The sequence below is a fragment of the Bombina bombina genome, chromosome 3, assembly GCF_027579735.1.
Source record: "Bombina bombina isolate aBomBom1 chromosome 3, aBomBom1.pri, whole genome shotgun sequence".
Taxonomy (NCBI): Eukaryota; Metazoa; Chordata; class Amphibia; order Anura; family Bombinatoridae; genus Bombina; species Bombina bombina.
In genome coordinates this window covers 275,788,446-275,802,864 of record NC_069501.1, presented here as the reverse complement: position 1 = coordinate 275,802,864, position 14,419 = coordinate 275,788,446, and the positions used below count along the sequence as shown (strand labels likewise).

The 14,419-nt window shown below is 42.1% G+C and overlaps 1 protein-coding gene across 1 annotated transcript in view; it reads right to left on the bottom strand.

The window, feature by feature from the left end:
• The window catches only part of TMEM248 (transmembrane protein 248), a 139,046-nt gene that overhangs the window by 39,666 nt on the left and 84,961 nt on the right, over window positions 1–14,419 (bottom strand). Inside the window, exons 2-5 of the mRNA XM_053706300.1 lie at window positions 10,760–10,936; window positions 9,323–9,608; window positions 2,061–2,211; window positions 1,687–1,870 (exon numbers count right to left, since the gene is read on the bottom strand). Of these exons, the coding sequence (XP_053562275.1) occupies window positions 1,687–1,870; window positions 2,061–2,211; window positions 9,323–9,608; window positions 10,760–10,921 (783 nt within the window). The 5' untranslated portion in view covers window positions 10,922–10,936. The remainder of the gene's footprint in view (window positions 1–1,686; window positions 1,871–2,060; window positions 2,212–9,322; window positions 9,609–10,759; window positions 10,937–14,419) is intronic.

The window sequence follows — 14,419 nt, the reverse complement described above, 5'->3', positions numbered from 1 at the left end:
CACATCAACAAAGATATGTACGCCATATCTTACTATAGATCTTTCTAGAGACAGGTTTACAAACCTGTAGCAAAGTATTGATGACTGAATCAGAAAATCCCCGCTTAGATATAATCAAGCGTTCAATCTCCAAGCATGCAACTGCAGAGAATTTAGATTTGGATATTGGAAAGGTCCTTGAATGAGAAGGTCCTGTCTCAAAGGAAGTTTCTACGTGGTGGAGAGGACATGTCCACTAGATCCGCATACCAAGTCCTGTGGGGCCACGCAGGCACTATCAGTATTACTGAATCTCTCTCCTGTTTGATCCGAGCAATCACGCGTGGAAGGAGAGAAAATGATGAAAACACATAAGCTAGGCTGAACGACCAAGGCACTGCCAGGGCATCTATCAGTTCGGCCTGAGGATCCCTCGACCCGGATCCGTAACTTGAAAGCTTGGCATTCTGACGAGATGCCAACACAGCTAAATCCGGTCTGCCCCATCATCGAATCAATGAGACAAACACCTATGGATGAAGTTCCCACTCCCCCGGATGAAAAGTCTGACGACTTAGAAAATCCGCTTCCCAGATCTTGGAAGGGAAATCGCCGATAGACAACAAGAGTGAGCCTCCGCCCAACTGGTTATCTTTGATACTTCTATCATCGCTAAAGAACTCCTTGTTCTCCCCTGATGATTGATATATGCCACAGTCGTGATATTGTCTGACTGGAATCTTATGAATTTGGCTGAAGCCAACTGAGGTCACACCTGAAGCACAGTTCCAGAATATTGGTCTCCGTTCCAGAATATTGGAAGTAGAGACTCTACCTGAGTCGAAACACCCTAGGCCTTCAGGGAATTCCAGACTGTACCCCAGCTCAGAAGGCTGGTGTCCGTTGTCACCATCACCCATGAGGGTCCCGGAAACACTGCCCCTGGAACAGATGATTAGGCGACAACCACCAAAGAAGAGAGTCTCTGGTCTCTTGATTCAGATTTATCTAAGGAGATAAATTAGCATAGTCCCCAATGCGCTTGTCCGAGCAAGGACAGCTGCAGTGGACTGGGAGAAAAGCGAGCAAACGGAATAATGTCCATTGCCGCAACCATTAATCCAATGGCCTCCATACACTGAGCCACTGACGGTCGATGAATGGGCTGAAGTGCTCGGCAAGTATTTAGATTTTTTAACTTTCTGACCTCTGTCAGAAAGATATTTATGTCTATCAAGTTTATTAGAAATCCCATAAGGAAAAACCCTTGTCCGAGGAACCAGTGAATTCTTTTCTAGGTTCACCTACCAACCGTGAGTTCTGAGAAACGATCACACTGTATCCGTGTGAAGTTTTGACAGATGAAAAGTTGACGCCTGATCAAAATATCTCCTCTTTCACTTTACCTCTTCCTATGTTAACACCAGCAAAGAGAATGACTGGATTGGGAGGGAAGGGGAGGAGCTATATATACACAGCTCTGCTGTGGTGCTCTTTGCCACTTCCTGTTAGCAGGAGGATAATATCCCATAAGTAAGGATGAAATCCGTGGACTCGTCATATCTTTGTAAAAGAAAAAAAAAAAGTTAACTTTTTCACAAACTTTGGGTTTCTTACTGAAATTATTTACCTATAGCTAATCTAGAAAATCAGGCATCAAACTTTCTGAAATAGATGAGTTATTGTTAAACACAGTAGTACACTTACCTCCGGAACAATGACAGTGAGTTTTGGGTTTAAAGCATGGTAGACCTTCCCAATTGCTCCCTTATAACACCAGAAAGGATTATAATCTTGTGCATACTTTGTCCCCGAGTCACGAGCAGTAGTGAATATTTTGTACCACAGAGTGGCATTGCTATAAGTCTCTGGTATACAATGAGGAGGCTGACTAAAAAGTAACAATACAACAATTAAAATGCATTGTATTTGATAAAAAAAAAAAAAAAAAAAAAAAAAAAAAAAAAAAAAAGCTATAGTAAAACAAACACATTTACTTTTTTTTCTATATTAAAGTTTATTTTCTTACTTATATTATCTAAACGTTAAAAATAATAAAGCACTGTTTCTCAGTTGCTTACACAGTGACTGGAAACACGTTGCTTGCTGCGGTCACAGTCATGCAAGTTGTAAATACCACCTGCTCACAGTGGCCGTGGAGGATACAGTCATCAGAGTTCCAGGGAGCAGGTAGAGTAAATGTAATATTCATCTCCTCGTGAGCCTCTCTGCCTTAAAAAGAGAAAAGAGAAAGTCTCATAAATACCTCTTTAACAAACTCCTTTTTTATTCTTCCATATTTTTATTTTAGTAGGAGGAATATTTTGCATCAAATAGATATGTTAATTAATTCTTTAGTCAGTCATGCATTTATTTCTAAACATGCCAGGAAGACTCCATTCAAACTGTGCATAAAATAATTCATTTACATTAAATACCCTGAATTGAATCCATGAGTCATCATCCATACATAGAGATATGTAGACACACTTTTTATACTGTCAATGTTCTTTTCTCCAACACACTCAGCTCAGGGGTATTTGAATCGTTGCACACCTTTATCTTGCTAGTTTTAATGCATACAGAACAAAAGTTAAATCTGCAAAAACAGTGAGCAATTAACCCTTTGGCTATCGGGATAGATATTAGTGTTAATGCAGAACCTTTTGGTAGTTCAAATTGAAGCTAGACCTTAATATTTCATGTGTGACAGATAATTAGTAAATTACTATAGAATAGATACACATGAAAAAACTTTAAACTGTGTGCAGTCATGCACAAAACCGGTGGTGTAATGAGTAACCAAGGTCATGTCTCCAAATAAAAGGCTAAAATTAATCTACTAATCGTATGATTTAATTATAAACTGAACATATGGGTAAAACTAAAAAGCAATGCCAGTTTATAGACATTATAAGAGTATACACTAACCAAACAGGAATGAGGGTTAAAGGGACATTAAACCCAAAAATTTTCTTTCATGATTCAGATGGAGAATACCATTTTAAACAACTTTCTAATTTACTTCTATTATCTAATTTGCTTCATACTCTTGATATTCTTTCTTGAAAAGCATATCAAGATAGGCTCAGTAGCTTCTGATTGGTGGCTGCACATAGATGCCTCATGTGATTGGCTCACCCATGTGCATTGCTATTTCTTTAACAAAAGATATCTAAATAATGAAGCAAAATTAGATAATAGAAGTAAATTGGAATGTTGATTAAAAAATTGTATTTTCTATCTGAATCATGAAAGAAAAATTTTGGGTTTAATGTCCCTTTAATGTACACATTTGTCACTGCAGGTGATACTTGCAGAATTATATAATTTATGTCAAGACCTTGACTTTTTACAATGAAAAATAGCAAAAAAGATAACCATATAAATTAAATCTTTTAGAATGATGCATAATACTACAGCAAAAAATCAAATAGATAATGCACTGCTGCTTCAAAGAAATTCCTCAATTCTTGAGTTTCACCATGTTCCAAACATTGTGTAGAGTTCATAAAAAGTAAAAGTCTAGCAGATGTGATAAGAGGCAACGTGAGAAGAAATTCAAGTGCTGGCTTCTGGATGGGTCTGTGTGAGATCTGTTTAGACACAGCTGTGATGCAGAAAAAAATTGTACAGTTAATGCATCTGTATGTTGAGATTAAGATGTTCGTATGTTTTGGAGTGATGTTATACCGGCTGGGCTGTGTTACTTAACTAATTCCACACACACAAATACCTAGTCTATGACTCGATGCTCTGAAAAATGGGTATGTGCAGATTCTAGGATAAAGTCTATGTTTGTAAGCTGTGTCACAGTGATATGAGCTATGTCATCCGTTTAACCGTTATATATAGGCTATCTTCCTACACACAGCTAAATACAGCGTGGAAAGTCAGACTTGCCAGGTGTGTAATCCTCACAGGAAAACCGGTGTGATTAGCACTACCGGTGCATACTGTACTGTGGTGTTATAGTGGAAAGCAAAAGTCAATGACCTTACAGGTGTCGGGCTCGTAATCTCACCATTCCATCCCGCTCCTCCTCCTGTTACATAACCCCTTAACGACCCATGTTCCCTGTATGTCCAGGGTTTTACTAGCACAGCTTTATCAACAGTGACAAATCTGTGCTAGTACTGCATGCCTCACCTCTGGAGGCATGCAGATATAGTGCAGTCTTGCCAACATATGAAACCCAAAAAAAAAAAAATTATGCTTACCTGATCATTTTCTTTTCTTCTGATGGAAAGAGTCCACAGCTGCATTCATTAGCTTTGGGAATTAATAACCTGGCCACCAGGAGGAAGCAAAGACACCCCAGCCAAAGGCTTAAATACTCCTCCCACTTCCCTCATCCCCCAGTCATTCTGCCGAGGAACAAGAAACAGTAGAAGAAATATCAGGACGAAAGGTGCCAGAAGAATAAAAAAACTACGCCCCCACAGAAAAATTACGGGTGGGGAGCTGTGGACTCTTTTCATCAGAAGAAAAGAAAATTATCAGGTAAGCATAATTTAAGTTTTTCTTCTTAAATGGAAAGAGTCCACAGCTGCATTCATTCCTTTTGGGAAAACAAATACCCAAGCCACAAAGGACAATGAATGCCAAGATGAGAGGGAACAATAGGCGGCCCATTCTGAGGGCACCAAGCCTGAACCACTACCTAACAAAAAAAAACCTGCTTCGTCCAAAGCAGAGAAAACCTTGAAAAGGAAAAGCCCCAAAGACACTGACCCGCAGATAGTCCAGAAGCCTAGCTAGAGACAGCAAAATCGGACTCAACTGAGCCAACAGTCCTCCAGGAGACACCATCGCCCAACAGTCAGTCCGTCACCACTCAACCCTCACTAACGAAGGGAACACCAGCCTAAACTCCCAAAGAGATAGGGCAAGGAAGAACTGAAGGGAAACCGAAAGGTCACCACAAAATTCATAGAAGAAAAAACCCCAATAGCGAGCCCAGCTCACAAAGACCCAAATGGGTCCTGACAAACAAAGGGAGGCTACGCCCAGACCAAGCAGAAACCAGAGGTTTAGGTCCGGGCATCAGAACAGAGAAACTTTTCTCTCAACATCATGCAAAGCACCGAAAGACAACTGAAGATGGAGTCCTCACATCGTCAGAACGTAGAATACTGAAGTATTCCGACACAAAAAACGTGTAACAGACCCAAACGAAAAACCCCGAGTCAAGAACACACATCCATCAACAGGAAAACACAGAAGAATACTTGCTAAGAAGTAAAGAGAGGCCGGAAGAACAGATTGCAAAAAACTCCCAGAGAGCACACTCTAGGCAATCTAAGCCGCAAGACCTACACATAGGTCTCCAAAAGGTGGAAGCACATAACCTCAACGAGGCCCACTGAACCCCCAAGAATGAGAGGTTACAACCAGAACTAGAAGGTGGATTGGAACCCTGGACCTCCTGCTTGCAAGCCCAGGGAGCTAGCAACTATGCCAACCTAGATCCGGAAAATGACAACGCATCTCAGAACCTACTCCCAGTCGGGTCAGCCCAAGCGTCGGCAGGTCTGAACAGGGGAACAGAAGAACCCCAACACCAGCTCAAAAACAAGCGGAAGAATGGCCACAGCCATCCCAACAGAGCACGGGTGCCAACCCGACTCATTAGGAGCAGACAACAATGCCGTGGACCCAAAGGAATCTAGTTAAAAGGCCCGACATAGTCTCAACATGGAGCCAGCAAGACTCCAAAGGGAACGTAACAACCCAGAGAGAATACTCCTCTCTGAAAGGTTAACTCTCAGTTCCAACCTCCTGAATCCAGCAGAAGTCCTAAGAAAGGGACCACGCCTCCATAAGAAGGAGAATAAGCCCCCACCCTTAGAAAAAGAAGGGGGCCAGAAAGGCAGAGCACCTGCCCACAAGACACGAAGCCACAGGTTAAAAGCAGAGATCAAACCTCCAACGCAAACGAACAAGGAAGTAATCCCCCTACAAATTTTGCTTGCTAACACACATCCAATGTGCAATAGTAGCCACAGTGACACTGCAAACCCATTCGCCTGCAGAGCAGTGAATCCATAAGGTTACTACAGCAAGCTGACCAAGAGAAACCGACCATAGGTCGTAAGTCAAGCCCAGTGAGCATCGTCACTCAGAAAACCAGGCCAACCATGACCAGGTCAATTAGAAAGAGTAAAAGGTCATAGCCCAAGTTCCCTGGAACTGAGGAACCCCAAACCAGCCCTAGAGCCTAAATGTCTGGTAACACCCACAACGGGATCCACAAGGGAAAACGCTGAGTGAAGCCTCAGCAACCGGAAGCACCAGGGTAAAGATAGGTCTGAGCCCCCAAATTGTTTAAACAAACAATAACCGAGAACTTAACACCCATCTGATATAAAAAGAAAAAAAAAAAAAAAAAAGACCCACAGGGAGATATCAATGCAATATCCAGATCAACCCGGATAACAAGAATAATTTGCACGTCCCGACCCAAGGAAGAGACCACCCCTTGCCAAAGTCCAACGCTCCAAAGGAGCTAAGGCGTTAAAAGCTGTACAACACTACAGCCACAGGACCACAAGCAAGGGGATACCTCGAGGCCAAAAACACTTGAGCAAGGCTGGTCTCCACATCACCTCCATACCTCAGAGGGTCACAGAGAGAAAAGGATGCGGACCATCCCTAACGCCGGAGAAGAACCCTAAGCAGAGCCCAAAGGAGACCACGCCCAGAGTCCCTAAAAGGCAACAACCATCTCCTGGAGGGAAAACCCGGTCCCTAAAAGAAGACCTGACCCACACAGAGAAACAAAGGAACCAAAAAGGTCTCATGGAACAGCTTGATATTACACATTCAATGTGCAAATAGTCGCAGCTGCTCCCAGAGCCTCAGAAGACCAAACCGCCCAAATCGGCGGCAAGAGGGCGCTAAGCCCTCCAAACCTCCACAGCATGGGGGAAGAAACTCTAGGTCCCGTTAATATCAGGCGCAAGAGAGAGTGACACAGCGGAACTCCACTGACCCAGTCAACCAGATTGAGGGTAAATAAGAACTGAAACAATCTTCCTGCCTCACGGACCCTACAGGTCCTCCTCTACAATGCTTAGCTGAACTTGAAACACAAATGATAATATGAGCACTCGGCCCCTCGACCGGACCAGCCAAGCAGAATCGGCGCCATGTGTCTGAACATCCACGAGACAGAACATACGACTAACATGTCCCTTAACAAACTTCCACAGAAGTAACAGTGAGTATCGATCCCAGAAAGTTCCCGAAGGAAACATATAAACAAAAAAAGACATCCTAATCGGATAAAAGAAAGGCAACTCATAGGTTAACGCCCAAGAAGAAACAGGCCTACCCGCGAGACCAGCCAAACAGAACCCTGATCTTCCAACAAAACTGAGAAGGATCTTAATAAACAATCAGGATATTACTTCATCCCCTCATGTCTAATGAGGTGAGCCATTCGAAGGAGAAGACTGTGGATTCCCGTATCCGTTAAGGATAGGGTCGTCTAATAACTGAAAAACATGGCTGAGTAATACGCGAAGGCGCGCTATTCTGTAAAGAAAGGCACAACACTCAGGGACAGCTACACTCGCAGAGAACTGTACAGGCCCTCCCAAGGCCGGGAGACCGGGGACAATGGGGCACGAGCACAATCGCAAATAAACGTCTGGACTCTGCAGATGAATAAATCGCCAAAAATATGTGAAAGTGAAAATGTGCTGCAACCTCCGGGGGTGAACAAGCCGCCCTAAAAGGAGGGATAAACATAATCTGGGTTATCCGCATGTGTAGTAGGAGGGAGCGGTAGGGAACTCGCCTCTTGGAGGACAGGGCACCCAGAGGCGGATGGCTCAGCGGTCCCTTGATTCCCCGAGCCCGGGGAACAAGGAGCTCTAATACGGCATACCGAACATAACTGATTGACATGTGTCAACGAGGCCAAACCGGATTCTTCACAGGACGAAGAATCTGAAATTTGAATAGTCTCAGCATCAGAATCCCCCATAACTGGATAGAGAATATGCAAATATGGACTATAAGAAAAAACAAAAAACTAAAAACGGCACCTGACACCCACAATGGCTGGGGCACTCACCACCTCCTATGAATCAGATCGCTGCGGACCAGAATTTCTCCGTCGCCACACGGTCATGAATGCGGAAATGGAAGACCAAAACGTAATCACGCCCAGTCACAAGGTGAGCCGTACAGTCCAAAAAAGCGCGCCCAACCATAAAGTCGTGTCACTTCCAAAGGCCTTTATGTCCCAAGCCATGAGCCCAGTTAACACTACACATAAGTAGATTGAATCACATAAACATGATTTAAAACCCCCCTGTTCAATAATGCCCCTCAGAAGATATTAACCCTTGATTCCAAGATACAAAAGGAGTCCCACTGAGACCCTATAGTCTAGTAAATCCCACAAGGCAGGCACCACACAAACATTTGAATGACAGTACATTCATGAAGAAGTAAAATGAAACGATCTTACCGGAATCTATGCCGTGGAAACAGGAACACGGCCCTTCAAGTGTGACAGATAGTAGCATCGCCTCCGCCATGGACTTGAAAGAAAGCAGGCAGCGAAGTGAAGTTCGACAACGCTGATTGCTTGTCCCATGTCGAAGAGTACTACCCTCCATAAGAGACAAAAAAACAAACTTCTGACACTTCTCTGCCAACCTCCTGGGATGAAAGGCAAAGAATGACTGGTGGATGAGGGAAGTGGAAGGAGTATTTAAGCCTTTCGCTGGGGTGTGCCTCCACCTGGTTGCCAGGTTCTTAATTCCCAAAAGTAATGAATGCAGCTGTGGACTCTTTCCATTAAGAAAAAATATTTTGTGATTCCGATAGAGCATATCATTTAAAAAAAAAAAAAAGGTTTCCAATTTATTAAGTGTGTGTTAATCCCATCGTATTTTTTTTTGAAGAGATACCTAGATAGGCGTTTTAGGACTACCATTAAGTGCTCCTGCTAATTCCTGCAAAACTGCTGCCACATAGTGCTCCAGAGACGTGCACGCTAATGAGTTTACCTTCCTGCTATTCAACAAAAGATAGCTCTATCTGAATCATGTCCCTTTAAGTAGTTTAAAAAGACTGGTCATCAGACTTACTTAGAAAGAGCAAAAAGTTGTTCCCTGGCAGCAATATTAAACTATGTTTATGAGTGCATCTTCTACACTCTTGTTTTCTACCTTATTACCTGGTTTATCTACAATAATCCACTTAGATTTTGAAGGAGATTTTCTGTTTAAAATCAACCCCTTAGTTCTTGACCCCCAAAGTCTTATCAATTATTTATTCCCTCTTAGTACAACAAAAATACAATCCCAAAACTATAAAAATATACCTGAAAGGCCAATCTGATGGCCAAAAATTGTAGAGCTCAGATGTGTGATGTTTCTGGAGTACCCTCCAAAGGGTTTTAATGGATCCAATGTCAGGGTGACAGACACAGAGATATTTATTGGCCCACTATCTTCTAAAGCCTGAGGGGTTTGAGTAGACACCCTTGCCTGGCCAGTGGTCACTGTGCTCTCTGGGGGGGTGGTATCGTTAAGTAGATGCTTCAAAGTTTCATTCTCTGATATACACAAATCCAGATTGTTGAACCTCAGCAGAAATGTGTTCCAGTCCTGATGTTGGAGAAGAGAATTAAATAACAAATACTTAAATAACTTGCTGAACCTGATAGTTGGAGTGAAATCTTTATGTTTTTATACAGCGTGTTTATGTGCAGCATTGTTTAATGTTAGGATTTTTAAAGATTTAAACGGCGCCTTTTGCCAACAGTCTACTGAGCACAGTCTGAACTATACCAGACCAGGGTAGACGCTTGCTACTGGAGGGGAACCCTGCACAGCCAACAGGGGAAACTGAAGAAACTGTATTCAGGTAGCTTTACCGTATTGGCTGTTTGACAATGTGTATTTCTGCATATGTCAAAAAAGTATATTTAAATAATGCCGCCCATAGATTACCTTTCTTGTGCATAATATAATTGACAGATTTCACTATAAAAAAAAAAAAAAAAAAAAAAAAAAAAAGTATCCAAAAGTATACCCAACATTTAAAATTATGGTGAGGAGAAAAGTGAGTTTAACCCTTTGAGTGCTAATGATGGCTCGGAGCCGTCACTAGCACTCTTGAGGGAGATCTGGGGGCTCCCACCCACTCCTACCCTGGCGATCGGGCCTGCATAGTGACAGGCATCGCCGGGGCTTCACGTTATGCTCGGTGACATCACGCGCAATAAAGTTATTTCATACTTAATGTTAAGTATAGGAGCAGGGGGCATGCTGCTTAGAAGCCTTTATCTCAGGCATCTAAGCAGCTACAGACCCCCAAGACCCACCATTGGAAAGGTAATCACCTAGCCTTTCCAACAGTGTAAGTCTAAAAAAATTAAAAAAAAATTGTTGAAAAAAATAAAAAAACTTTAAAAAATCTTAGCACCCAGGTGGGAAAGTGCTTAGCACTCAAAGGGTTAATCCTCCACCAAGCACATAATTGTGTAGTTCATTAACAAATCTAGACAAGCCAAACAAGGCGGCTTGTTTTTCCCATAGAAAAACCTCTGAATTACATTGTTTCCAATGCAGCAAAGGATTCTGGGTAAGATATGCAAATGAGGTTCACAATTACTTCTCTTTTTCTGTGGGATACATACATACATACATACATACACACTATTTTAGATCCATTACAACTTATTTTAATAAATGTACAAAACAGAACATTTAGACCTACAAACAACAAAAAAGAACATGTTTTTAGAATAAAATACCTCTGTCATCTCAGGTGATTTGATCTCTTTCATTTTAAAAAAGTAACCAAGTGTCAAGAAGGCTATAGCCATCCCACTGACACTGATCATAAAGACCACCAGAGGGGGCCGGCTGATGATATAAGACTTCAGATTCTCCAGCGGATGCAAATTCAGCAACATTGTGATTTACACACCCTGCCAAGAAAAATGAAAAAAAAACAACTTCATATTTGACAATTGTCCAGATCAGTTATCATAAAACCAATGGCTCATATGACAAAAAAAAAACATTCATAAAGTGCTGATTACAAGACAAATTTAATGATGCTTAACAGGTCATCTGTATACAATGGCAAAAATTGTACATTAACTTGCATGATTCAGATGGAGCATGTTATTTTAAGATACTTTTAAATTCACTTCTATTTTCAAATGTGCTTTGTTCTCTTAGTATCCCTTGTTAAAAAATAAATATGCACATATCCTACACTAGTAGGAGCTGCTGCTAATTGGTGCCTGCACACATTTGTCTCTTGTGATTGGCTAAATCGATATTTTCAGCTTCCTGTCGGTAGTGCAATGCTGCCCCTTCAGCAATGGATAAAAAGAGAATTAAGAAAATTTGATAATAAAATTAAACTGGAAAGTTGTTTAAAATGGTATGTTCTATCTGAATCAAACACATTTTGGGGGTTACTATACCTTTAAATTCCCAACACAAGCACTCATACAGTAAAAGTGAATAATTCCTTTACATTATGCTTCAGCATGTGGCATGTGCATAGAAAAAGGTTTTATTTTTTTCATGGTTCACTCCACTTTTAAAGTTATTTATAAGATAGACCCCCAAAATAGCAACTGCACCCCCATGATAGCCTGTCAGACTTAAAAAGCACTTTTTCTTGAGTGCAATGGACAATCAAAAGCCATATTGCTTGCATAATTCACTTTAAAATAGTATATCCCGGCTCAGGATGAAGGCATCAGTCCCACAAAAGAGATGGTTTGTGCTACAAATGTGTGATCCTTCTCCTCTATGTGGCCAATACCTTCATAATGCAAGGGAACACAATACTTTAATAAAAAGGGCGGGGTGGTATGGCAGGTTATTAAGGGGGAGCAGTGGCAGTTTTGGAGGGGCCAAGTGGCCCATAAACTTTAATTGGGCACATAATTCAGCATTCTGTAAAGGTTTTATAAAATGGTTTATTGCCACATTAAAGAGTCAAACAACTAAAGCACAATTGGACAATTCCAGGCAATTATGTTATTTGTTTGTTTTTTTCTTTAACCCCCAAACCCTCAAGCCATTTACAAAGACCAACTGGCAAATAATATTATACACTTGCAGTTGGTTTATAAAAAAATCATTAACCGTCCATAAAAGTGAACAATGAAAATAATGTGTTTGAGCATTTTATTAATGCAGAAATAATTAAAGGCAACTTCAGATGCATGTTTTTCTTGCCATTTGCTTGCCCCATTATTTTTCTTTTTACTAAACAAAGCTCGTTGAGTAAACATTAAGTGTACATTCTAACGCTACTTACAGTTTACTGCCTGTCCATCTACTACATTCACTGTGCATACCAAACCTCCTAAAACTCAATGATTTTTGAAAATACACTTCTTCAATAGTTTACCAATCAAGATGCAGCTTAAAAGTGAAGGGTTTAAAAAAGTTTTTCAAATGGGACCCTCTTTTGCATTGGAATTTTTTTGTGACCCCAATTATTATAATATACTTTAAAACTAACCTCTTGTTAGAAAAATACACTTTTAAGGGCTCAAAGATAACATAAATTATGCTTACCTGATAATTTCATTTCCATCGTGGGGAGGAGAGTCCACGGCTTCATTCATTACTATTGGGAATTAAGAACCTGGCCACCAGGAGGAGGCAAAGACACCGCAACCAAATGCTTAAATACCTCTCCCACTCCCTTCATCCCCCAATCATTCTGCCAAGGGAACAAGGAACAGTAGGAGAAATATCAGGGTATAAATGGTGCCAGAAAATAAATTACATTTAGGTCCGCTCACCGGAGATACGGGCGGGAGCCGTGGACTCTCCTCCCTATGATGAAAATGAAATTATCAGGTAAGCATAATTCATGTTTTCCATCTAAAGGGGAGGAGAGTACACGGCTTCATTCATTACTATTGGGAACATATACCCAAGCTCTAGAGGACACTGAATGAAACCGGGAGGGTAAAAGGCAGACCCTAATCTGAGGGCACCACAGCCTGTAGAACCTGTCTCCCAAAAGCCACTTCCGCAGAAGTAAAAACGTCAAATTAGTAAAACGTTGTAAAAGTATGTAAGTAAGACCAAGTAACCGCCTTACAAATCTGCTCCAAGGAGGCCTCATTTTTGAAGGCCCAAGACGAAGCCACCGCTCTAGTGGAATGAGCCGTGATCCTCTGAGGAGGCTTATGTCCCTCCGTCTTGTAAGCTACACGGCTCAAGCTCCTCAGCCAAAAAAAAAAAAAGTAGCAGCAGAAGACCTCTGACCCCTGCGCTTCCCAGAATACACGAAAAAAAGAGATGTAGATTGCCTGAAGTCCTTTGTAACCTGAAGATAGAATTTCAGGGCACGGACCACATCTAGATTATGAAGTAACTGCTCCTTCGAAGAAGAAGGATTAGGACACAGAGAAGGAACAACTATTTCCTGATTGATGTTACGATTGGACACCACCTTGGGGAGAAACCCCAAGCTAGTGCAAAGAAAAGCCTTATCCGTACGAAAAACCAGATAAGGGGGCCCATGTTGCAAGGCCGCCAGTTCAGATACTCTGCGAGCCGATGCAATGGCCAACAGGAAGAGAACCTTCCAGGACAGAACCTTAATGTCAAGAGAATGCATATGCTCAAACAGAACCTGCTGCAAAACCTTAAGGGCCAAGATTAAGCTCCATGGGGGAGCAGATTTCCTAAAGACAGGCCTGATTCAAGACAGAGCCTGAACAAAGGATTGAATGTCAAGGAGCTCAGCGAGTCTCCTATGCAACAAAACAGATAATGCCGAAATCTGTCCCTTTAAGGAACTAGCAGCAAGACCCTTCTCTAAACCCTCGAAGAAAAGACAGAATTCTGGAAACCCTCACCTTGTGCCAAGGGTATCCATGTTTCTCACACCAGGCCAAGTCCTCCACACCTTATGGTAGATGCGCCGAGTGACTGGCTTTCTTGCCTGAACTAGAATGTCAATCACACTTTCAGAAAGACCTCTCTTGGCTAGGACTAAGCGTTCAATCTCCACGCAGTCAGCCTCAGAGAATCGAGATTTTGATGTTGGAAAGGACCCTGTTCCAGCAGATCCCCGCAACAGGGAAACCTCCACGGCGGAAAGGATGACATCCCCACCAGATCCGCAAACCACGTTCTCCGTGGCCAAGAAGGAGCAATCAGAATGGTTCTCTCCTGGGGGTCCCTCAACCCGTATCGGGGAAGTTTACAATTGAGTCTGGACGCCATGAGATCTATCACCGGCGTCCCCTATCTGAGACAAATCTCTGCAAACACCTCGGGGTGAAGAGACCATTCCCACGGATGGAATGTTTGCCTGCTGAGGAAGTCCGCTTCCCAGTAGTCCACTCCGCCCATTCCAGGATCCGAGACACCTCCCATATTGCAAGGGAGCTCCTCGTAACCCACTGATGGTTGATGTAAGC